General features: G+C 47.2%; 2 protein-coding genes across 3 annotated transcripts in view; one reads left to right on the top strand and one right to left on the bottom strand.

Moving 5' to 3' along the window:
• Positions 1-99: 99 nt before the first annotated feature.
• usp14 (ubiquitin specific peptidase 14 (tRNA-guanine transglycosylase)) lies at positions 100-14,781 on the bottom strand. Its single transcript, XM_076973023.1, has 16 exons — positions 14,553-14,781; positions 12,892-13,037; positions 12,780-12,812; positions 12,376-12,480; positions 12,138-12,241; positions 11,771-11,829; positions 11,366-11,496; positions 9,999-10,079; positions 9,785-9,864; positions 9,378-9,489; positions 9,088-9,153; positions 8,824-8,916; positions 3,820-3,948; positions 753-813; positions 469-576; positions 100-342 (listed from the first exon to the last, which is right to left on the bottom strand). Exons 1-16 carry the CDS (start codon positions 14,566-14,568, stop codon positions 194-196), a joined length of 1,473 nt encoding a protein of 490 aa, XP_076829138.1. The 5' UTR covers positions 14,569-14,781; the 3' UTR covers positions 100-193.
• Positions 14,782-15,453: 672 nt separating this feature from the next.
• Positions 15,454-24,693, top strand: part of rock1 (Rho-associated, coiled-coil containing protein kinase 1) — a 47,200-nt gene continuing 37,960 nt past the window's right edge. For both annotated transcript variants that reach the window (XM_076973021.1, XM_076973020.1), the window contains exon 1: positions 15,454-16,240. In XM_076973021.1, the coding sequence (XP_076829136.1) occupies positions 16,148-16,240 (93 nt within the window). In that variant the 5' untranslated portion in view covers positions 15,454-16,147. The remainder of the gene's footprint in view (positions 16,241-24,693) is intronic.

Genomic DNA, 24,693 nt, shown 5'->3' with positions numbered 1-24,693 from the left:
AGACAAACACCACCCACACAAACCAAACACCACCCAAACGATCCCCCACATGGGTGTGTGTCTTCTGGGCGGTGGAAGGAAGAGGACGTGTGAATGTACTGACGGTCAGGTTTGAAAGACCAGGGTTTATTGCACATCTATGCAGACAGTGCTTTGAAATGCCGTTTAAGCAGGTGTGTGTGTTTGTGTGTGTTCACTGCTGGTCGCTGTCGGTAGCCTCGAGACGCCGTGGCCCGTACACCAGAACGTAAGCGATGTGCCAGTCTCCGCCCCCCGACAACTTCAGGATCTCCTCCGGGGTCACAACGCTCACCTTGTCGTCGTCAAACTTCACCCACTCATCTGAAGGGGGAGGAGAGTGATTCATGCTAGTGCCCGACAACTCAGGAGCAAACCTTTGAGTTCCTGGGAGCCTCCAGCACCTCGCTGCAACAGGGCTGGACATGGGGTGGGGGGGACGCAACTCACCTTCTTTCCTTCGCACCCAGGCCACGTAGTGCCCGGAAGAGCTGGAACGTCCCTGGTGCGTCAGCACCGCCTGCAGCTCGTAGTAGCCGCTGTTGTTGGAGCCCAGATCTGCACACCAAACGGAGAACGTTATCTAGAACCGTCGGATATCACAGGTGAGCAGACAGAAGTGACCCCCGCCCCTCCGGGAGGAGCACAGGTGAGCAGACAGAAGTGACCCCGCCCCGCCGGGAGGAGCACAGGTGAGCAGACAGGTGAGCAGACAGAAGTGACCCCACACTCACCATCACAGAACGAGAAAGGCTCGAACTTCACTGGTGCTGCAGATTCCACCTTCCTGTTGACCTGTCAGAGAAGAGAGGACTCAGAACTTATATAATCAATTCGAGCTCGAATCGCGTTTAACATTGAACGATTCAGAATCGATTCTCATTTTCAAAAAAATTTTTTTTTCCCCCGAGTACGGGTGTGCCTTCTCAGCCACCGTAGTGCTAGGCAAAACCGCTGAAGTATGAAGACAAAGAAGACCAAACAGCTCCGCGGTCTTTGAAAGCAATCATTTGGAAACTCCAAATTTTACCGTCAACGCGGCCCAGGTAAGAATGGGCTTGATCGTTTGCTCACGCAAAAAGACGCTACAGGTGATATTTGGGAGTTACAGTGATTATAACTTAGTTCATTGAGCACTCTAGTTTTGTCCTAACTAGATATTTAGACATAATACTACTGTAATACTGCAAAGTTGTGGTCAGAGGTGAACTTCGTTATATCCAGTGTGTATTTAATTTAAAATAATTAACACCCTCGAGCCAGTGCGTCTTTGGACATAGATAATGTCGTGTCGTTTGCTGTGATGGATAATTAAAGTCTAGCTCTTATTTATGCATAGAAACGTAAATCGACAATATAATCTGTAGCGTCTTCATGCGGATAAACGAGGGGAGTCCGAATTCAACACAACACTGTCACACATGAAAAGCTACAGGCACCATTCAGAAACTGATCAGTTCAGTTAAATGCATCCAGTTCAGTAGATATATGCGGCTTTTAGGAAATACGGTATAGGGCCTATATATATAGTTTTTTCATCTGTGAAGTGGAAGTTCTGGCAGCTAACATAAGCCTACCCATTTTATTAATGTAATAGCACTTATTTTTGGAAGCACTTTCATATATTTTTAATTTTTGTGATTTGTTAAGGAAAAAAGTGTAATTTTGTTTCTGGAAGTGGCATGCTCTCAGAAATAGGCAGCTAGCCTAAGCCTAATTATTGTACGAAGCAATTTGTTGTTTTTACAGAAAGAGCAGTATTTTTGTATAATTAAATTTTTAAGTAGTGGCAAGTTCTGGCAGCTAGCCTAAACCTACCAATTTTATTTATTTTACTACAGTTTTATTAATTTAATGTAGTGTTCTGAGTGTCGGCCTCAAAGATATTGTGTTGTGTTTGTACAAGTTAAAAACATATGTGCAAGAATAAATAAATCAGACATGTCATGGATTTACCTTTGTGTGTTTACATTATTGCAATATGTTGTTAAAACCTTTACAATTATAATATCTGTATAAATGTACTCTGCTTTCATGCCAGCAGACCGGAGTAGCTCATTTTGAATTGAGAATCGTTTTTGAATCGGAAAATAATCGTTTTTGAATCGAATCGTTGGGATCGGAAAGAAATCGGGAAAAAAATCGAATCGTGACCCCAAGAATCGATTCTGAATCGAATCGTGGGATTCCCAAAGATTCACAGCCCTAATATATATATCAGGCATGAAAATGGGTCAGGGGTTAAAAAGGTGAGAAGACCGGGGGGGGGGCGGGGCATGTGACGTCATGGGGATACGGCGACGGGGCGTTGACATGTGGGGGGGTGACGTGACGTCATGGGTATACTGCGACGGGGGGGGGGGGGGGGGGGGGGGGTGGCTGCTGGTGTACGGGGATACAGCGACAGGTGATGCCAAATATTACGGAGCTCGTAAGGTGACATGTAAAAAATATAATAACGCGTGGCCACGACTTACTAACGCATGCGAACGACTTACTAACGCGTGCGAACAAGATAATTAAGTATTACTTTATATAAAGCCAGGTTTACCTTCCTTGGGCAGTCAGTTCGCGAACATCCCTGGATCTGCTTGCTTTGCTGTGAAAAAATAAACTTTGTTGCCGCGTGTGAAAGGCGACGTTAGTATCTCGTTCCCACGCGTTAATAAGTCGTGGCCACGCGTTATTTATTTATTTTTTACATGATGTCACCTTACGGGCTCCGTAAAATATAGTAAAATCCATAAAAAAATGTTTTGACTGTCATGTCAATGGATTAAATGTAAACGCAATCCGTAAACGCAAGAAGCCGCTTTCGCCATTCCGGATGGCTCAGTCAAAACCATTACGTCTTAATGAACCAATAAATACATCAGTGGCGAAAATTATTGTAAAAATACCAGGGTTCACGTGTTTTTATTTTATAACATGAGCTAAAGCACAGGGTAGACTCAAACGACAAGAGTTTACAACTTCATCTTCAACATTTTCAGCCCTGGTGCGAATGTTATCCTCACCCATCCCTGGATTCACCAGTTACAACTACAGACACACTAGATAAAAATCTTGATTCTTATTTTATGTCACCGCTAACTACACGGGTTTGACGCGAACTTAATAGGCCCATCTATCTACCTATTTATCACAAGAGCTTGTGGTTAGATCTGACAGTGTTCAACGCTGTAGCGAACGGCAGTAACTTTGTTTTACCGCAAAATATGAAAACGATTGACCATTAATAACCCAATTAAATCCACCCAATTAAAATGTACGATCTGGTAAATGTAGTGGTAAATGTACGATGTGGTAAATGTAGTGGTAAATGTACGATGTGGTAAATGTAGTGGTAAATGTACGATGTGGTAAATGTAGTGGTAAATGTATGATCTGGTAAATGTAGTGGTAAATGTACGCTCTTCTGACTTGTCCGCGGTGTAGCACTAGGTCCTGCTTCTCGTCCCGCTTAGCAGTAAATGAATAACATGAATGAAGAACGTTCGTATGATTGAAACGCTATTTGGCCTCTATGATGGTTCGGGGCGGAAACTGCTGGCGACTGTCATTTAAATTGCCAATTTCGGAAGTGCTCTGTTTGCTTATTAAGTCAATATGATAATTAAAATATATACATATAATCTCCCGACCCCCCCCCCCCCCCAAACAAAAAACTCATCGGATCTACACGATTCACGTAGGTCACCCTTTTCAACTTCAAAACGGCGAATTTCGCCGAAAGGTGACAGATTTTCATGCCTGATATATATGTGTGTGTGTGTGTGTGTGTGTGTGTGTATCTTTTACCTTCTGCTGTTGTTTCTCCAGTTTCTTGTCCTCCATGTCCTTGAACTTTGACCTAATGGCGGTCATTTTCTCCTGCAGTTCAGCAGTGCACAGCTCAAAGACGTCCAGCATGAGGGGGAACTTGACATCCTGCACACGCACGTCACACACGCACTTTATTCTGTCTTGTACTACAAAACACGTTACACTGCATAAAATACAAATGAAGAGTTTGGTTCCAAAACGCGATTAAAAAAAAAATGAGTTAGAGCCAGAATCAGAATGGTATGTGACCACTCTTGAAAAGCCAATATTCAATTTTTATCAAAACGCCACATCCGCCGTGTAATAGTATGGAAGTTTTTCTGTCTCAATATTAAAATGAAAATGTAATGCGCATTTGCATTTACATGTTCTACTCATACAAGCAACTTTGAGCTCAAAATTCTAATTCAAATGCAATAACTCCATTTACATTTGCAATGTGATGGACATCCATTCACATTTCATTTACACATACATTTTGATGCTTTATATGTGTCTTTATTGAAATGAAAATGTATTTCCCGATTTGAATTATCAAGTTCATGTGATCATGCAAAGGTTGTATCAAAATTATAATTAAAATGCTATTCGCTTAATATGCTTTGCATTTCGTGATAACACGTTTGAAACGTAATTTTCAACCTCACCACCACGCTAAAAAGATGTCAATATTCAAACCTTAATGGAGAAATAGCGCCACCCCTGTTTGCAATAACATTACGATACCAACAGCGCTAAAACTGTCAAAATGCATCTTGAAAATGCAATCCGAGCAGATTGCATTTTCATTTCCATGGTCTTCCACTATAGTCAAATTATAGTCAAATTAGATCCCATCAGCCTTCCAATCAGATTCCACCTCCCTCCACTTTATTCAGCCAATCGGGTTCCCCTTTCCACCTCAGGGAGCCAATCAGGACGGGACTAAAGCACGCTCAGCACAGAGCCATATAGTTTCTGGCTCTGCAGTACAGGCGAGTTTTTGGTCTTGATTTATGATCCCTAATGCCTGGTTCACACTGCACGACTTTTCAGTCGTCATGTTTTTGTGCCGTCCGCACTACACTGGTTGTGCTGTAATCGCGAGTCTTTCAGTTGTTGTGGCTTTCACACTACATGACTGATCGGTGACGTGGGCTCACGAATTACACGACTGGGGAATCGCCACTCATCTGGCTGCCGTCCAAAAACACGAGAACACGAAAACGAAACTCTCGTGAAAACCAGCAACACCACATAAAGAATAAAACAATGTACATGTACTCCACATTTTCGTTATTATTATTATTTTAGTCCCATAGTCCCAAGTTGCCAGAATTATTTCATCTCTCCGTTGCAGTGAACATAGTTATAATCAATCGCACTATTTCTCCAGTGCTGTCACAATAACTTAAACACAGTGTTGTAGTAAAGTTGTAAGAAAGGTGAGGATTTTGTGTGTTTGCTGGGTTACTGTTTTGAAAGCATTCTTGAAAGTTTTTTACATTCTCAGAGATATCTTCAGCGGTGCCGCGGTTCTCTCTCCGCGTTCACATTGGCTGTAGCTAGACGCTGCTGCCGACTCTCAGTCGCCGACTGGGCTAGATATTAAACATGCTAGATATTAAACACGCTAGATATTAAACATGCTAGATATCTGCCGGTCGTCTGCGATGAGTCGGCGACCACTCGGCGAGCGTCTTTCAGCAGTTCACACTACACTGAGCGAGCGACGAGTGATCGCCGATTTGCCTCCGACCACAGTTTCTGTCGGCGATCTACAAAAAACAGTCGGCGACTGAAAAACCAGCCTAAAATCGTGTAGTGTGAACCGGGCATAAAGCTGGGCGTACACTGTACGATATTTTAAATCGTGTACTCAGCTCCAGCTCAAACTGTACGACTAAATCGCAGGGTTTAAAAGTTCACAGCTCACGATTCATATACTCACACTATACGACCCGACGCTCTCATGCGATCTCACGAGGAGCGATTTGAATTTCAAACATGTTTGATATTCTTGCGACGCTGCGATTTCTGATCGGGAGTTGGTCGTGAGGTGTGAATCGCTCCTCGTTTACCTGTGTAAACTATACGATGCACGACACGCGATTGAGCCGAAACTCGGCCCGATCGAAAAATAGTCGCACGAGTGAAAAATCGGCTGAAAATGGGCCAAAAATCGCACAGTGTACGCCCAGCTTAAGGTGTAGTTTGAGACCTAGGCAAACTATAACGTAGAGGAAAAGAACTCGTACGAAAGACAGACCAAAGAATAAAAACGTACACTGAACACTCGATTAAACAAACACAATCTATGAACCCCAAAGGTATAGTCTGAGACTAGGGAAAGGCATGAAACGTAGACAACGGAAGCTTATACTAAGGACTTACCAAGGCATGAAAACATAAGGACCATCTCTGAAGCCACAATGTGTAGTATGGAGTGAGATTGCGGTCTTTAATATGAGAGCGCAAAGATAAGATTAAATCAAGCAAGTCAGACACACTGAGCACGCAAAATCAAGAAAACCGAGCGCTGTTAAGTGCGCTCACTTCCCTGTTTTCAGTGCGCGTTTCAGTTTTTTGCTCGCTTCTAAAATTTCTGCTCGCGTCATGATTACAAGTACGTTAAAGATCAAAGCTTGGTAGAGGATTACCTGCGGGTTCAGGTAATTATGCCGCGTCTGTGGCATTAACCACACTAAACAGGGACGCTGGGGGATTCTAGATAACATCACTCATCGAGGCATTACCGCTTTATAACTTTAAAAATACGACAGCACAAATGTTTATTTAAATAAACCAGCATTAACGAGCAGAAATGGTTTTCTGTTTCTGATCACACGAGACCCTTCACGGAGGTCGGCCGTTGTACCGCCGTAGTTTGAGGCACACAGTTGCTCTGCCACAGCGCTCAATTTGGCAATAACAGTCACATCAACGCCAGATAAGGCTGATATGTCTGCCACTTGATCGATTAACATTCACACTAATGTAGTGTAAATTCACCATAAGGACTCGTCTGCTACCCTTTGAATTAATCTAATGAGCGCTTCTGTGACCATGTCTAAAAAAACTCGCCTGTACTGCTGCGCTGTAGTCCCGTCCTGATTGGCTGCCCGCTGTGGAAAGCTGTGGAACCTGATTGGCTGAATAAAGTGAAACCGTGGAATCTAATTTGACTATAATTTGACTATAGTGGAAGACCATGGAAATGAAAATGCAATCTGCTCGGATTGCACTTTCAAAATGCATTTTGACACAGTTTTAGCGCTGCTGGTATCGTAATGTTAGTGCAAACAGGAGAGGCGCTATTTCTCCATTAACGTTTGAATATTGACATCTTTTTAGCGTGGTGGTGAGGTTGAAAATTACGTTTCAAACGTGTTATCACGAAATGCAAAGCATATTAAGCGAATAGCATTTTAATTATAATTTTTATACAACCTTTGCATGATCACATGAACTTGATAATTCAAATCGGGAAAAAAAAATTCATTTCAATAAAGACACAAATAAAGCATCAAAATGTATGTGTAAATGAAATATGAATAGACGTCTATCACATTGCAAATGTAAATGGAATTATTGCATTTGAATTTGAATTTTGAGCTCAAAGTTGCTTGTATGAGTGGAACATGTAAATGCAAATACGTATTACATTTTCATTTGAATATTGACACAGAATAACTTCCATATAATACTGCCCTACTTTCTCTCTTTCCTTCCAAAATGCAACAAACGCCAATCCTGATTTCCCGCAGAACGCCACATCTCCACTCATCCAATCACAGCGCACCACCAGATACGGAATGTAAACATCATAGCACGCGACCTGTTGAGCCGCCCGGCATTTCATGTAGCTTACTTTGTTAAAATATATCTCGTTTTTCACTCTCAAAGTCCGCGAACATGAACGGTTTTGATGGTATAGAGGAGCCTGTTCGTATAGCAGTTATTGGAAAAAGAGATATATTTATTTTATTTTATCAATGCCCAGATTCTGACCAGTCCCACTGTCGGCTGGATATCATTCAGCTCGCAAAATTATCAAACGCGGAAAAGATTTAGCTCTGTGACTCATGTACAAACACTATTTGCTGGGGGTTGTTCATAACCAAGCTGAGCGGGGTTATTATATTATAATAATATAAATTTATATATTATATGAATTTGTGTTTTTAGGCCCAATGGTCAAACTATTATAGATAGTTTGATAGTTACTGTTACATATTATTGTATTTTGCACAATTTCAGTCAAAAAAATTTTCTATTGATGCCAAAGGATATACAAGACATTTAGAAAAATACATGGCATGAATTTATTGCATTTTGCAAAAAAACGAATTGTTTTTTTAAATAAATCTTTAAATATTAAAATCTTGATTTGATTTTTTTGTGTTTTTTTAACCTTAGTATGGTACTATTTGATAGTTTGAAATAGAAAACTGGTTTTCAGCCTACTACTTTCTTGCTAAAGAAAACACATTTTTACTCAAATTGATCAAAATGGATTTATAGCGTTTTGGAACCAAACTCTTCAAGTGTAGTGTGAAGTAGTGGTGGGTTGGTGAGTGTGGGGTAGTGGGCGTGTCTCCAGTGCCGGGGGGGGGGTGGTGAGTGTGGGGTAGTGGGCGTGTCTCCAGTGGCGGGGGGTGGTGAGTGTGGGGTAGTGGGCGTGTCTCCAGTGGCGGGGGGTGGTGAGTGTGGGGTAGTGGGCGTGTCTCCAGTGCCAGGGGTGGTGAGTGTGGGGTAGTGGGCGTGTCTCCAGTGCCGGGGGGGTGGTGAGTGTGGGGTAGTGGGCGTGTCTCCAGTGGCGGGGGGTGGTGAGTGTGGGGTAGTGGGCGTGTCTCCAGTGCCAGGGGTGGTGAGTGTGGGGTAGTGGGCGTGTCTCCAGTGCCGGGGGTGGTGAGTGTGGGGTAGTGGGCGTGTCTCCAGTGGCAGGGGGTGGTGAGTGTGGGGTAGTGGGCGTGTCTCCAGTGGCAGGGGGTGGTCTACCTTCAGCACTTTGGCGTTAACAGACTCCTTCTCCTTGTAGAAGAATCGCACCATCTGGACGGTCAGGTAGGCAGGCAGACGGCTGATCTTGGACTGCAGGAACACCACCCACACAGGTGAGAACTACACCCACCGGGCTTCATCACAACCCCCACCACCAGGGGGCAGTGTCGGGGGATTTGGGAAACACTGGGCTCTTAGAATATGAACATGCATCAGGCGTTTACTGTTGGTGACAGACACACACTGCAGACGCGGGCCTACCGATTTAGTGTAGAGGGCATTTCTCTGTAGGGACGAGGAAAACTTTGTGATTTCTTCCTGTAGTCGCTAGAAGAAAACAGGAAAAAATACATTACAACACTACTCTGTGTGTGTGTGTGTGTGTGTGTGTGTGTGTGTGTGTGTGTGTGTGAAAGAGAAGAGATCAACATGACTCTTTCTCTACTAGCACTGTGTGTGTGTGTGTGTGTGTGAACTCCCACTATCTGACCATACAGTGGAGACTGGACTCTCACATCTAAGGCCGGTTGCCAGGTGTTTCCCAGACTCACCAATCTAAGGCCGGTTGCCAGGTATTTGACCTCCTGGTTGATGAAGCAGCTGAGTTGAAGCTGACTCTCTGTGCCTTTGCTGGGCTCCTCCTCTGACTCTGTACACTTCATACTGGACAGGAAGGGGTTAAGGACCACACACACACACACACACACATATATACACACGGGACAGACGAACGATGACTGTGATATTAACATTTATCATTACAGTGATTATAATTAATATTCATATAATTACCCCGAAGGAAACTCCCTCCTAAAGGGATCAATAAAGTACAAATTAATCTAATTAATATATTTATGTTAATTTTAATATATTAATATAAATATGAATCTAATTAAAATATTAATGAGTTGGGCAATCCAAATAACACCACGATCTTAAACAGGCGCTGAAGGGATACGTGGTGTCAAACTCCACCCCAAAAAACTGGTCTATGAAGTTCTTCTTTGTCACTGCAGCTGTGGCCCCACCATCACCTGTCTGGAGATTCAAACACAAACAACACGGATTAATACGCTCAGAGATTCAGTCAATTCACCACCTCTATGAAAAAAAAGCAAAAACATGACCACAAGCGTCCCGTCTAACGAGACAAGCGTCCTAATGGACTTTACCTCCTCTGGAGCTTCAGGTTCCTGAGGTTCTAGTTTCTGCTGGAGAACCCGCATGATCTGAACCCAGCACTCATTAGCATCCTGAATGAACACACACAGGTAGAATCCATATAAAACTCTCCCACAACAGGCTGCCTGTACCCAGTTTTATATGAAACCTGACAGTGTGTGTGTGTGCTGCAAGCTGTGAGTGGTGTTTGGAGTGTGAAGAGGTAACTCGAGCACTGGAGGTGGAGTTACCTGCTGGAGATACCAGCCAAACCACCACTGGGTTTGGTTCATCTCAGAGGTACTGGTGTTACTAAGGCTAGGGTTTTATTTAGGCCCTGTTGGAGGTACTGGCCCTGTCTGGGTGGAGGTTAGGGTTTAGGGCTTAGGCACCTGTTGGAGGTACTGGCCCTGTCTGGGTGGAGGTTAGGGTTTAGGGACCTGTTGGAGGTACTGGCCCTGTCTGGGTGGAGGTTAGGGTTTAGGGTTTAGGCACCTGTTGGAGGTACTGGCCCTGTCTGGGTGGAGGTTAGGGTTTAGGGTTTAGGCACCTGTTGGAGGTACTGGCCCTGTCTGGGTGGAGGTTAGGGTTTAGGCACCTGTTGGAGGTACTGGCCCTGTCTGGGTGGAGGTTAGGGTTTAGGCACCTGTTGGAGGTACTGGCCCTGTCTGGGTGGAGGTTAGGGTTTAGGCACCTGTTGGAGGTACTGGCCCTGTCTGGGTGGAGGTTAGGGTTTAGGCACCTGTTGGAGGTACTGGCCCTGTCTGGGTGGAGGTTAGGGTTTAGGCCCTGTTGGAGGTACTGGCCCTGTCTGGGTGGAGGTTAGGGTTTAGGGTTTAGGCCCTGTTGGAGGTACTAGCCCTGTCTGGGTGGAGGTTAGGGTTTAGGGCTTAGGCACCTGTTGGAGGTACTGGCCCTGTCTGGGTGGAGGTTAGGGTTTAGGAATTAGGCACCTGTTGGAGGTACTAGCCCTGTCTGGGTGGAGGTTAGGGTTTAGGGTTTAGGCACCTGTTGGAGGTACTGGCCCTGTCTGGGTGGAGGTTAGGGTTTAGGGTTTAGGCACCTGTTGGAGGTACTGGCCCTGTCTGGGTGGAGGTTAGGGTTTAGGCACCTGTTGGAGGTACTGGCCCTGTCTGGGTGGAGGTTAGGGTTTAGGGCTTAGGCACCTGTTGGAGGTACTGGCCCTGTCTGGGTGGAGGTTAGGGTTTAGGGTTTAGGCACCTGTTGGAGGTACTGGCCCTGTCTGGGTGGAGGTTAGGGTTTAGGCCCTGTTGGAGGTACTGGCCCTGTCTGGGTGGAGGTTAGGGTTTAGGGTTTAGGCACCTGTTGGAGGTACTGGCCCTGTCTGGGTGGAGGTTAGGGTTTAGGGTTTAGGCACCTGTTGGAGGTACTGGCCCTGATCCCCTTTCTCTGCGAACTGCGGGAAGGCCATGTGCAGGAACTGCAGGAGGATGATGGGCGGGACGCTGGAGGAGGTCTTGTCCATGGTCTCGTAGAGGTCCCGCAGAGCTGTACCCAGATCAGCGTTAACAGGGTTAAGATCAGTGCAACCCAACACAGCAGCCATGTTGATAAATAACCACAGTTACACATCCACACCTAGGGCTGCTACAACACGGCACCTTGGGTAATCACTACTGTAGTACCGGGAGGAGGCGGAGATATGCAAATGAGCTGTGTGACTCTACAGTAAAACAATCACTCCAGATAACAGTCCACCACAGTCAAAAACCCAAACTCTATGTGTTTGGTTGACTAAAGCAGACGCTGGCTCCATATTAACCTGCTGTGATGTACTGAGAAGGCGCATTGGCTCCTGAAGATCGCAAAGCACCAGAATACCTGCAGGGGGCAGCAAAACAGTCACATTAAAACAGTCACGTGATTAGCAACAGTGAACAGGGACTTTCTCCGGATTTGAGCTGCTGTTATTACTGCTGCATGCAGGTGACATCAGCTAGAGGAAAAGACGCGTCTCCATTTACGGATCAAGGATCTGTTTAGATACGTTGCACCAAGTACGTGCATTAATGAGAACTTGTTTGTAATGCTGATTATTAAGGACTACTGGTCTTTAGTACGTTATGTTACATTTTGTTGCGTTAGCATGTGGTTGTTTCCCGGCTGGTGAGCTCAGGCCAGCGCCCTACCTGCGGAGAGACTCTCTGAGTTCAGGCACAGAGCGGAGACACTGAACGGTGGCGTTCATGTAGCAGGTGTTGCCCAGGTTGGCCAGGCCACACGGCAGGTCCATCTAGAGGGGCAAGAGCAGAGGACGTCAGCGTGTAAGACGGTCAAATCCATAGGGTCAAAAATAAGGGTCAGAGGGTGTAGGGCTGTGCTGGGGTGAGTTGGGCCACGCTGGGGTGAGTGGGCGGGTTGACTCACAGCTGAAGCGAGCTGTTCCTCGGTCATGTCCTCCACAAACATGGGCCGGACAGTTGGTTCCTCTGGCAGTGCTTCAGCAGAGCCCATCATCAGAAATGTCATTCCCTACACACACACACACACGCAGACTCCACTCAGCTCCAACACCTAGTTCAGCTCCTACCTGTAGGACTACCTGAGACCAACGCTCAAACACTCTGTGATGATTTAGAGCAATGTGAGACCCCAAAGAGGAAGACAAACACACTGACCATGATTTAGTGAAGGGCTGGGGGATCACTGCTGTGCGTGTTACTGCATTATAAAGGTCTTACAACAGTGTGGAAAGCACAAGCTGTTATGTGTGCAGCAAGGCCATATTACAGCCTGTTATAACCACCAAGCCACAATCAAGATGTACTCACGTTTTTTAATTTGATATTTCCCCACTCGTCATCCTAGACGGAGAATAAAAACAGCACAATAAACAACAGAACACAGTCACTCACGGTAGGAGTGTGTGTGTGTGTGTATTACCTTTAGGGTTCCTCCTTTAATCATCACCTTCTGCCTCTCTGGCTGGACGCCGGTCAGAGCGAATAGCTGAGCTTTGAAGACCATCGGCGGTTCCTCTGTGTTCAGCTCCACTGCGTCAAACTTCTCCTTCCCCCATTTCACATTAACTGCAACGAGTGAACCCGAATATTCTCACACAGTTCACAGTGACTCGGGAGGGGTGGCTCACTGTAGCCATGCTGTGTGTGTGTGTGTGTGTGTGTGTGTGTGTGTGTGTGTGTGTGTGTGTGTGTGTGTGCGTTATCTCGTCTCACACACCTAGACACAGACTTCTCCTGAACTTTCTACTCGTACATTATGACCTGTCTGAATCACAGACAGCTCTCTCGTGAACCCAGAGAGGATGAACGCACCCTGTGCGGTAGAGCTAACCCAAACTAGCCTCACGTTAAAACAGGGCGCCCTCACACACTCCTCACACACACACACACACACACACTCCTCACACACACACAAACACACACACACACACACTCCTCCCACACACACACACACACACACTCCTCCCACACACACACACACACTCCTCCTCACACACACACACACTCCTCCTCACACACACACACACTCCTCCTCACACACACACACACTCCTCCTCACACACACACACTCCTCCTCACACACACACACACACACACACACACACACACACACTCCTCCTCACACACACACACTCCTCCTCACACACACACACACTCCTCTCACACACACACACACTCCTCTCACACACACACACTCCTCTCACACACACACACTCCTCACACACACACACACTCCTCACACACACACACACTCCTCACACACACACACTCCTCCTCACACACACACACTCCTCCTCACACACACACACTCCTCCTCACACACACACACTCACTCCTCCTCACACACACACACTCACTCCTCCTCACACACACACACTCACTCCTCCTCACACACACACACTCACTCCTCCTCACACACACACACTCACTCCTCCTCACACACACACACTCACTCCTCCTCACACACACACACTCACTCCTCCTCACACACACACACACACACTCACTCCTCCTCACACACACACACACACTCACTCCTCCTCACACACACGGAGGTGTTTAGAGACCAAACAAACCCCCCACACGTCTCACACACACCCCGCCGCGGCGAGGCGCGTGTGTACGGGCGCGGTTACGGGACTTCACCCCGCAGCTCCTCCACACCACCGCGAGCGTGCTAACGGCTACACGGCGGACCCGCAAACACCGCGAACGGGGTCGGACTAAAGTCGGATGTCGCACCGCGAGGTGTTAATCAGACCCGCCTGGAGGACGGCGAGACAAACTTCAGTCAACGACCCAGATTTATTAGCGCGGTAGCAGATACAGTCACTACTGCGGCCCGGGGTAGCATGCTAGCTAATGTAGCCTAGCCTAGCATGCTAGCTAATGTAGCCTAGCCTAGCCTAGCTGATGTAGCTAACCTACGTAATGTAGTTAGCTTAGCTAACCCAACTAGCTTAGCTTAGCCTAGCCTAGCCGGCTAGCTCCGCGTGCTAACTTCACTTCCTTCCCGTCGCTGATCAAACGTGTGTCGGGGCAGGTGGAGAGTTTAAACCCCGAACACCGCGTCAAACAGACCTGTAAACACGGGCATCCTTCCGTCTTCCTCACGTCTGCGAAGAGAAGTGACTCCAAACGCCGGCGCGCCAAGTCCGTGTGCGGTAGACGTTTGTGGCGACTCCCCAACTTCATTCAAACAGCACCCGACAATGACGCTGCAACTGCTCGACGCGCTCCTTAGCCACTCGCCGTCCTGGCAGCGCGGGGTTTACGTCGCGCTCGTTTAGCCACTCGCCGTCCTGGCAGCACGGGTTTACGTGTAGACGTGCAGTACCGTCGCTCGCCAGTGGAGGGAGCCATTCAGTAGAGATACATAGAGAAGGGTCGTGGTTTCTCACTCCTTTATTTGAGAAGTTAAAACTGCATGTTGAAGTCAACACGGCCTGCAAATTAAAAGTGACGCTCTAATTTAATGAGACTCCTTAGAAAACCTCACACGGTGTTGTTGTGTAGATAGATAGATAGATAGATAGATAGATAGATAGATAGATAGATAGATAGATAGATAGATTTTCAGAGCAGTTGGGGTTGCGTAATATAAAGCGAGACCGTACAAAACATTTATTTGAATATTACAAAAACTTCACTCATCACATAAAACGTTCTCTAAAAATAAACTTCACTACGGAAAATGTACAGTATTAATTAAAAAAATAGGAAGAAACTAGTAGCTAGGCCTGTCGTTAGGAGTATTATATACACTTTTGTGAAGAAACAATGACACATTTTACACACATGTTATGATCATTAAATCGTGTCGATCTTTCGTTTAGCGGGAGTGCGTGCATGACTCCATCTGCGGGTTCTAGTCTTGTGCGCGTCACCTCCGGGCGCGCGGAGCCGCGGGAACGCCCTGGCGGAGCGACGTGTACGCGCGCCTCAGAACGGGGGCACGCATGCGCAGTGCGCACAATTTCAAAGTTGTTTCTCCGGGGTGTTTGAACAGGAAGGCGGACATGTTGGTCGGGCTGTGGGAGAAAATCGGGCGCTCTGTGTTCTTTTAAAAAATAGAGAAATAACGTCGATCAAAGCCCGATTCGCCTATATTAAAGGAACTAACCGGATAACTTTACAGATTAATAACCAAACGTGATATTTGAACTTGAGAGATATTTCGCCGGTGCTACAGCGGGACCTTTTTTAACGGGTGATCGTGTTTTAAAAGTGATCGAGATCTGAAGTCGAAGTTTTTTCCGTCTCTGTCGCCGCTTCCACTCCGCGGCTGTCAGACTCGTTTACGGCGGGCCGGGGCAGCCAGGTGGACGCGGGCCCGGAGGAATGTGGACGCCCCGCGCGCCGATAACAACTTCACTCCTTCATTAGCCGCGCGCGAGCGACTCCTCGAGCGCCCCGGAGTGTGTCGCGCGCGCCGGCGGCTCCCCTCGCGCTCGTTCGGCCGCGGCGCGAGCTCCCTCCCCGCCACGTCGCGCGCGCGTGTTTGTGTCCCCCCCCCACCCGAGGATGCGGGTCGAGACGCCGAGAGGAGGACGCGACACGTCCCGCTGATCAGACGCGCGGCGCGGAGGAAGTGGCGGAGCTAACGCGGCTAACGCGGCTAGCCAGGGCGGGAGAGAGAACATATTTACCCCGGTGAGAGCGAGCCGTGAGCGGACATGTCCTCCGAGGAGAACCTGGCGGCTCGGTTCGAGAAGATCGATGCCATGTTGAAGGACCCAAAATCAGAGATCAACACCGACTGTCTCCTGGTGAGTTACCAGCCAGCAGAGTCACTTTATAAAGTTAATATCAGTGATCAATATCACTTTATAAAGTTAATATCAGTGATCAATATCACTTTATAAAGTTAATATCAGTGATCAATATCACTTTATAAAGTTAATATCAGTGAAGTGATCAATATCACTTTATAAAGTTAATATCAGTGATCAATATCACTTTATAAAGTTAATATCAGTGAAGTGATCAATATCACTTTATAAAGTTAATATCAGTGAGGTGATCAATATTACTTATATCACTTTATAAAGTTAATATCGATATCACTTTATAAAGTTAATATCAGTGAGGTGATCAATATCACTTATATCACTTTATAAAGTTAATATCAGTGAGGTGATCAATATCATTTTATAAAGTTAATATCAGTGAGGTGATCAATATCACTTATATCACTTTATAAAGTTAATATCAGTGATCAATATCACTTTATAAAGTTAATATCAGTGATCAATATCACTTTATAAAGTTGATATCAGTGAAGTGATCAATGTCACTTTATAAAGTTAATATCAGTGAAGTGATCAATGTCACTTTATAAAGTTAATATCAATGAATCAGTGATCAATACTTCTGCGTGGCCCGTGGGTTTGTTAACTGCTGGTGTTGGTTGATCTGAGTAGGTATGAAGGAAGACGTTTGACTTCAACACTTGTTCCTGGCTGCTGATCTAACGTGTTTGGCCCCGGACACGTTTTCTCCTGTCACCCTTGATTGAGAAGATCGTTTGGTCTGGTGGGGTTGTGGTGGGATGGACCTCAAGTCCTGGAGTTCACACACACATGAGCCTTCCTCAAACTGTTTACTAACAACTTCTCTGTGCTAATACGACGTTATTTCACCCAGTTATCCAGCGTGGGAGATCATGGCCGCAGGTGTCTAACTGCCTTCAATCACGGGTGTGTGTGTGTGTGTGTGTGTGTGTGTGTGTGTGTGTGTGTGTGTGTGTGTGTGTCTTGGCCGTATTTCAGCAGTGACTCTGACTTATGTTCATTCCATCTCTTGTAATTCTGCTCCTCTGGGAGTTTGAGCTACATAAGTCCCGTATTGTGTGCTACTCTTCTCCAGCACACACACACATCGCTGTACTGGTCTTCTGGATAAGTGTTTGTTCCCTTTTTCAGACCTGGGATTTTTTGTAAACCACCACAATATCAGTTTTGGTCAACTGATCTTAGACCAGAAAACAGTACAAACGTCAAGACTGATGACGACCAGTAAGAAAAAACAGGCAGTTGTCGGTTATGTGTGTTTGTCCCCTTTATATTTCCGTTAAACATTCGCATGTATGTTTCTTGATATGAGCTCTCATAACCTTTATTTTACCTACTTTTGCCTTTATCTGTAATGTAGACTATTGGCTGGTTGACGTGAGACGGTTAAAATGCACAACATATGGCCAAATGTCAGAATCTTTGAAGGATCCTTTTAAAGTGCATTTGTATCAGGAATGTTCCCTCCAAGTAGAAACTGTGGTGTAATTATAATTCAGAAGGGGCTTTGCATCTCTGGACAGTGTCTGAATAAGCCGTGTGTTCTCCCTGAGTGTAGAGGAGGGGGCTCGCACTGGCTTATTCATATGAGACTCGGGCTCTGCCTCGCTGGGCTCTGCCATGTTGGGACAAACCCTGGTGTTGGGGCCGGTGTTTGGTCTGGCCCTGGTGTTGGGGCCGGTGTTTGGTCTGGCCCTGGTGTTGGGGCCGGTGTTTGGTCCGGCCCTGGTGTTGGGTCCGGCCCTGATGTTGGGGCCCGTGTTGGGTCCGGCCCTGATGTTGGGGCCCGTGTTGGGTCCGGCCCTGGTGTTGGGGCCCGTGTTGGGTCCGGCCCTGGTGTTGGGGCCCGTGTTGGGTCCGGCCCTGGTGTTGGGGCCCGTGTTGGGTCCGGCCCTGGTGTTGGGGCCCGTGTTGGGTCCGGCCCTGGTGTTGGGGCCCGTGTTGGGTCCGGCCCTGGTGTTGGGGCCCGTGTTGGGTCTGGCGCTGGTGTTGGGGCCCGTGTTGGGTCTGGCGCTGGTGTTGGGCCTGGCGCTGGTGTTGGGCCGGTCTGCCTGCCCCAGGACCCCCACACAAGAGGAAGTGATGGTGTCTCTCTTGCGCTCCCTGGTTGTGAGTGTTGTTGTGGTTGGAGCTTCTACACGTCCTTGAGGATCTAAATGTGTTTGACGCTCTTCTGATTTCCAGTCAGGCAGTTTGCTCAGAGTCTCAGCTCTTCATGTTCTCATTGTTGTTGTTTATTCCTGTGTAAAGCCACATTTAAACAAATATGTGTTATTTGTTCAGTAAACCACACATATTTAAACGTAGTAATTGTGCAGTAAAAAACTTGTGGAGAGGGAAGTCTTGACGCTGGGAGGTTCCCTCAGTGTCCAGCAGGGGGTGCTGCTACCCCCAAATTAATTACGCTGATAAATCAATATTCATTTTGTTGCCAATTTAGTTGTTATATATTAGCTATGAAGGATACAGAGAGGATGGTGTGTATGTGTGTGAGAGAGAGAGAGAGAGAGAGAGAGAGAGAGAGAGAGAGATACATGTTTAGAATCTTAAGTCTTGCAGTATAGTGTATTCTGGTGTTTCAGATATACTTATGAACACTGAATTTGCTTCCTGCAGCTCCACACCTGTCTAGGTGTCTTGGCACACTAAATTCATCTATGCTTTCAGAATATACATATATAACCGTTAAAATCATGCGTGATGGAACATTTGTAATAACAGACTTCTTACAACATAAGTACGATAAAGTTTTATTTTTTTACTTTGTGAAACACAATTTTCAAATGTAGTGTGTAGATGATGATGGTGATTTATATTTACATATGCGATGATGATGATGATACTGAAGCCAGCGTTCTTCGTTTTGACGAAGGCAGGGAAGAGAAGACGTCTGTTACAAACACACTGGCCCCTGAGTCATCTCACGAAACTTTTAGATTAGCAAGTTTATGTTCAGTCTTATTTTCACTGGTCCAGGGTGACATTAGATTCTCCAGTTGGGCTGTCCTGTCCTTGGACAAGTTGGGCTGTCCTGTCCTTGGACAGGTTGGGCTGTCCTGTCCTTGGACAGGTTGGGCTGTCCTGTCCTGTCCTCTTCAGCTGATGACGAGCCTCCTCACACATTAAATATGGTCTGGATATTGTAAACAATTCTGTCCCTGAAATTCAAAAATCTCTATGACTCATGTGTTTGTTTGCTGGTTAATAAATGTATAATTGAATATTCTGCTCCTTGATGTATATCTAAATGTTGTTTTGTGGGATTTAGCTGTATCATTTTCTCACGCGCGTGTTTCCTGACGTGTGGGGATCACAGTGAGGTGTTCTGGGTCAGGCCCGGTGTTTCACGTGTGCCGCACCCCCGGTCTGCTCAGCTCTGAGCCTGCTGGGCTGTTTCTCCTCCACTGGAGAGACCTGCACTAATGTTCCTGCAGACCTGCCAGCCGTAACCACCTTCCTGTCTCCTCCGGTGCTGAACGGAGTGCTGCTGGGTGGGGCTTGATGGGGGTGACTCGGCCCGGCTGGGTCACACAGCACCACTGTCTGACTTCCTCAGACGTGTGTGCAGGGCGTTGAATAAAGGCCAACATTACCACCCTGCTCACCACACCCACCTCTTACTAACATTCCACACTAATCAAATAACCTCTTGTCTGGCATTCACAGAGAGGGCTGTTGGGTTGTGTGTGAGTGTATGTGAGTGTGTGTGTGTGTGTGTGTGTGTGTGTGTGTGTGTGTGTGTGTGTGTGTGTGTGTGTGTGTGTGTGTGTGTGAGTGTGTGTGTGTGTGTGTGTGTGTGTGTGTGTGTGTGTGTGTGTGTGTGTGTACATTCATCACTCTTTTGGAACTTATAGATGTGTATTTAGCAAAGACTCCAACTTGAAGGACCCTGAAGAAGAGAGTGTGATGAAATGGCCAGAGAGGAGGAAAACATGATGGAGGGAACAGCTGTAGCCACTCCAGGGTGGAGGGGGAGCTGTAGCAGAGTCTTGTATCTCCTCCTGGACTGGTTTAATCAGGGTCCTGGACTGGTTTAATCAGGGTCCTGGACTGGTTTAATCAGGGTCCCGAACTGGTTTAATCAGGGTCCTGAACTGGTTTAATCAGGGTCCTGGACTGGTTTAATCAGGGTCCTGGACTGGTTTAATCAGGGTCCTGAACTGTTGTAATCAGGGTCCTGAACTGTTGTAATCAGGGTCCTGAACTGTTGTAATCAGGGTCCTGGACTGGTTTAATCAGGGTCCTGGACTGGTTTAATCAGGGTCCTGGACTGGTTTAATCAGGGTCCTGGACTGGTTTAATCAGGGTCCTGGACTGGTTTAATCAGGGTCCTGATGTGACACTGGTCATGGAGGCACACTGACCCTGTTGACATTAGGGTTGCAACGGTATGAGATTTTCACGGTATGATAACCGTCTCAGAAAATACCGCGGTATCACGGTTATCACGGTATCACAGTTAGTTTGTATATTATTAAAAGATACACTGACCCGTAAAGAAATTACAAGTTTTTTTTGTTCAATTAACTATTTATTGTAGAAACCTGGAACTATTGTATACAAAATGTCTCCTTTAAAAAAATAAGCTGTACACATGTTTAAATAAATACTGCAAAATTAGATAAACCTAAATCATGGATTTCAGTACAATTATTTAAGTTTAAATTATTTAATATCTGATAAACTCAACCTGGGTCAGTGTCTGATCAACAACTGTTGTAAACGTCCGTTGTACTGCCAAGTTAGAATATAACCAGATACTGCAGAAAGAGAGGATTTATTTCTGACATGACCCTCACAATAGAGATTTCTATTTTAAGGCTTTCACACCGAGTCTGGTTTTAACATATGAAAAACAGGCACGTAAAATTTTGAAAATGAACGCATGTAAATTAATGGCATCTTTCACATCCAGTGAAAGCAAGGACCTTAAAAATCTATGGATTTACACTTTCACTAGTGACCGTAGCGCGCGACTCGGCACAGTTCTTTTGTATTACGTTAACAAATACGAGCCTCTTGTAATTCCAGGACGAAACACGAGAGAACGTGAAGACGTTAAGACTGGGCGTTTTGAAAATAAACAACCATTAAATAATTTAATAAAAAGCGAATTATTTTGAGTATATGTATAAATATTTAACTTAATTAAGTTTAAGGTGCTGGGAAATATTGAAACGGACCTTTAAAGTTACGTACAAGTGCTTTAATTCCACCTTATAAAGGTGTATGAACCCTGCAAACATGACTTTGTTCATTGCGCTGAGGCGCGACGCGCGCAAAGTTACAAAATTCGAGACGTGCACGACCTCGCGAATCGACAGCGCGCGAGACCCGCGCTCACCGGCGGAGCCACCGCAATTACGTCATTTTCGCCGCTGATTTTAGTTAAGCTTTTTTTTTTGTTAAAAAATTTGTTAAGTCTAATGCACTTTCTGCCATTCTCACTGCTGTGTGCTTAGTAGCTGAACCGGAGCGGAGTTGCGCATGCGCGGGTCAGTTTCTCCGCTGGCTTGCTTTTTACCGGTAATAAGCAAACGCACACGGTATGATAACCGTGCATTTTAATACCGTGGTATACCGTGAAACCGGTTACCGCTGCAACCCTAGTTGACATGTGTGGCCATGTTTGAAATGGCTGTGAAGCTCCTCCCACACTGATGATGCTGCTGTTGGTGTGTGCACCGAATCGGCACCGTCCTGTGGACTCTTCTCTTCAAATTAGGAGGTGGTTTCCTCTCAGACTCTTGAGTCACTGTTGGGTGTTGCTGGTAAGAGCACATTTATAACTGCTACACTGGCTGGACAGGACGGACACGTGTTTGTCTGCTTACTGGATGTTTCAGCATTGGTTTCTGATCATTTGTGCTTCAATAAAAACTTTTATTTTTTTCCCTGTTCAGTTTGAAGGCAGTTGAGCGCAGTATCAGTGTGAGAGACAAGATTCAGACAGGGCTTGTGTTGTGAATGGAACCAGTGGGTGTGTGAATGGAGCCTGAAGATGCCTCACTGCCTGAGGGTGAATCCCATTACCACTCACTCCCTTCACAGCCTGAGGGTGAATCCCATTACCACTCGCTCCCTTCACAGCCTGAGGGTGAATCCCATTACCACTCGATCCCTTCACAGCCTGTCTGTTAGGTAACCTGGATCTGTTCATGCGTCTGCTTTGCTCCAGTACACACGGCTGTGTTGAGATTACTCTGCCATTTTCTGTGGGCATGGCAGAGCTGATGTAGAGGAAAGTCCAGCAGATTTAAGAGGAGTGTTGGGATCTCCTGGTGAGTAGAAGCAGCCCGTGTTCTGCCCTGCGTGAGGGCAGCTGTCCTGCCCCACAGTCCTGACCACACCACATACACCAGCGTCATGTGTGTCCTGCCCCAGAGTCCTGACCACAACACATACACCAGCATCGTGGGAGTGTGTGCAGCCGTGGATTTCTCTCACCACTGACACTTAAATTCAGTTTTGATTTCAGTGTTTGTTGGGATGTTTTCACCCCAAAGCATCCGTAGTGGTGAGGCTCACGCGAAGTGAGGTGTCTCACGCGAACCGTCGTTGGTGGCGTCTCACGCGAACATTCGAACATCGTGTCATGTTGAGCAGGTCTGTGGTCCGTCTGCATGGCAGAGAGCAGGATCAGCCCCCTTCGTATCCCAGCATGCACTGCTACCGTGCTCCACAGGGCCTTATCTGCTCTGGCATGTTGCTGTGGTGTCGGGTCCGCTCCTCACAGCAGTGGCACTGATTAAGGTCGCGGTGTTGACCTGGTCACACGCCTCACTGACGCTAGGAACTGTGTGTCCTTAATTGGTCTGGACCTGTGAGCACTAGTGTGTGTGAGTGACGGGGAGTGTGGGGGTGTGTGTGAGTGTGTGTTATTTTGGGTTCTGTTACTTAATGAGGCCAAATCGTGGTGCCATCGTGGGACAATTCATTTGTATAACGTGAAGCTCAGTCTGTACTGCGAGTGTTTGGAGCGGAGTCTGTACTGCGAGTGTTTGGAGCGGAGGAGTCTGTACTGCGAGTGTTTGGAGGGGAGTCTGTACTGCGAGTGTTTGGAGCCGAGTCTGTACTGCGAGTGTTTGGAGCCGAGTCTGTACTGCGAGTGTTTGGAGGGGAGTCTGTACTGCGAGTGTTTGGAGGGGAGGTGTCTGTACTGCGAGTGTTTGGAGCGGAGGTGTCTGTACTGCGAGTGTTTGGAGCGGAGGTGTCTGTACTGCGAGTGTTTGGAGCGGAGGAGTCTGTACTGCGAGTGTTTGGAGCGGAGGAGTCTGTACTGCGAGTGTTTGGAGCGGAGGAGTCTGTACTGCGAGTCCTCCTGTGTGGGCAGGAGTGAAGGGACACTGAGACTCTCAGTATCAGCCTTCACAACACATCTCACAGAAGGCTGTAATATGCAGATGAGCCTCCAAGCATGGCGTGTTGAGGTCCTGTAGGGCTGAGGGAGGGCGTGTTGAGGTCCTGTAGGGCTGAGGGAGGGCATGTTGAGGTCCTGTAGGGCTGAGGGAGGGCGTGGTGGGGTCCTGTAGGGCTGAGGGAGGGCGTGGTAGGGTCCTGTAGGGCTGAGGGAGCGTGGTGAGGTCCTGTAGGGCTGAGGGAGGGCGTGTTGAGGTCCTGTAGGGCTGAGGGAGGGCGTGGTGGGGTCCTGTAGGGCTGAGGGAGGGCGTGTTGGGGTCCTGTAGGGCTGAGGGAGGGCGTGGTGGGGTCCTGTAGGGCTGATGGAGGGCGTGTTGAGGTCCTGTAGGGCTGAGGGAGGGCGTGTTGAGGTCCTGTAGGGCTGAGGGAGGGCGTGTTGAGGTCCTGTAGGGCTGAGGGAGGGCGTGGTGGGGTCCTGTAGGGCTGAGGGAGGGCATGTTGAGGTCCTGTAGGGCTGAGGGAGGGCGTGGTGAGGTCCTGTAGGGCTGAGGGAGGGCGTGGTGAGGTCCTGTAGGGCTGAGGGAGGGCGTGTTGAGGTCCTGTAGGGCTGAGGGAGGGCGTGGTGGGGTCCTGTAGGGCTGAGGGAGGGCGTGTTGAGGTCCTGTAGGGCTGAGGGAGGGCGTGGTGGGGTCCTGTAGGGCTGAGGCTCCTAGCCACTTCAGCTGCCCCTGTTTCTGAGCCGTGTGTGCGCTGATGGATTCCTAACAGTGCAGGCTTTGATGGCCCGGGCCACTTCTGTGTGTGTGTGTGTGTGTGTGTGTGTGTAACCCAGCAGGTCCCACGTCAGCAGCGTGAGGCCACAATCTCACAGCGACACAACAATGGAGCACTTTGTCTCCAACAGTCTGCTGTGACGCCCCCTGGAGGTTCAGCTGGGAACAACAGTGTGAGGTGGATGTGATTGAGGAGACATGCCACCCTCTCACTGTGTGTGTGTGTGTGTGTGAGAGAAAGACCCTGCGTGTGTATTGGCTCAGATTGAGCGCAGCTGGGGGGGTGATGGGCTCTCT

The sequence above is a fragment of the Brachyhypopomus gauderio genome, chromosome 14 (assembly GCF_052324685.1).
Source record: "Brachyhypopomus gauderio isolate BG-103 chromosome 14, BGAUD_0.2, whole genome shotgun sequence".
Taxonomy (NCBI): domain Eukaryota; kingdom Metazoa; phylum Chordata; class Actinopteri; order Gymnotiformes; family Hypopomidae; genus Brachyhypopomus; species Brachyhypopomus gauderio.
Note: the sequence above shows the minus strand (reverse complement) of the source record. Positions and strands in the feature narration are given on the sequence as shown.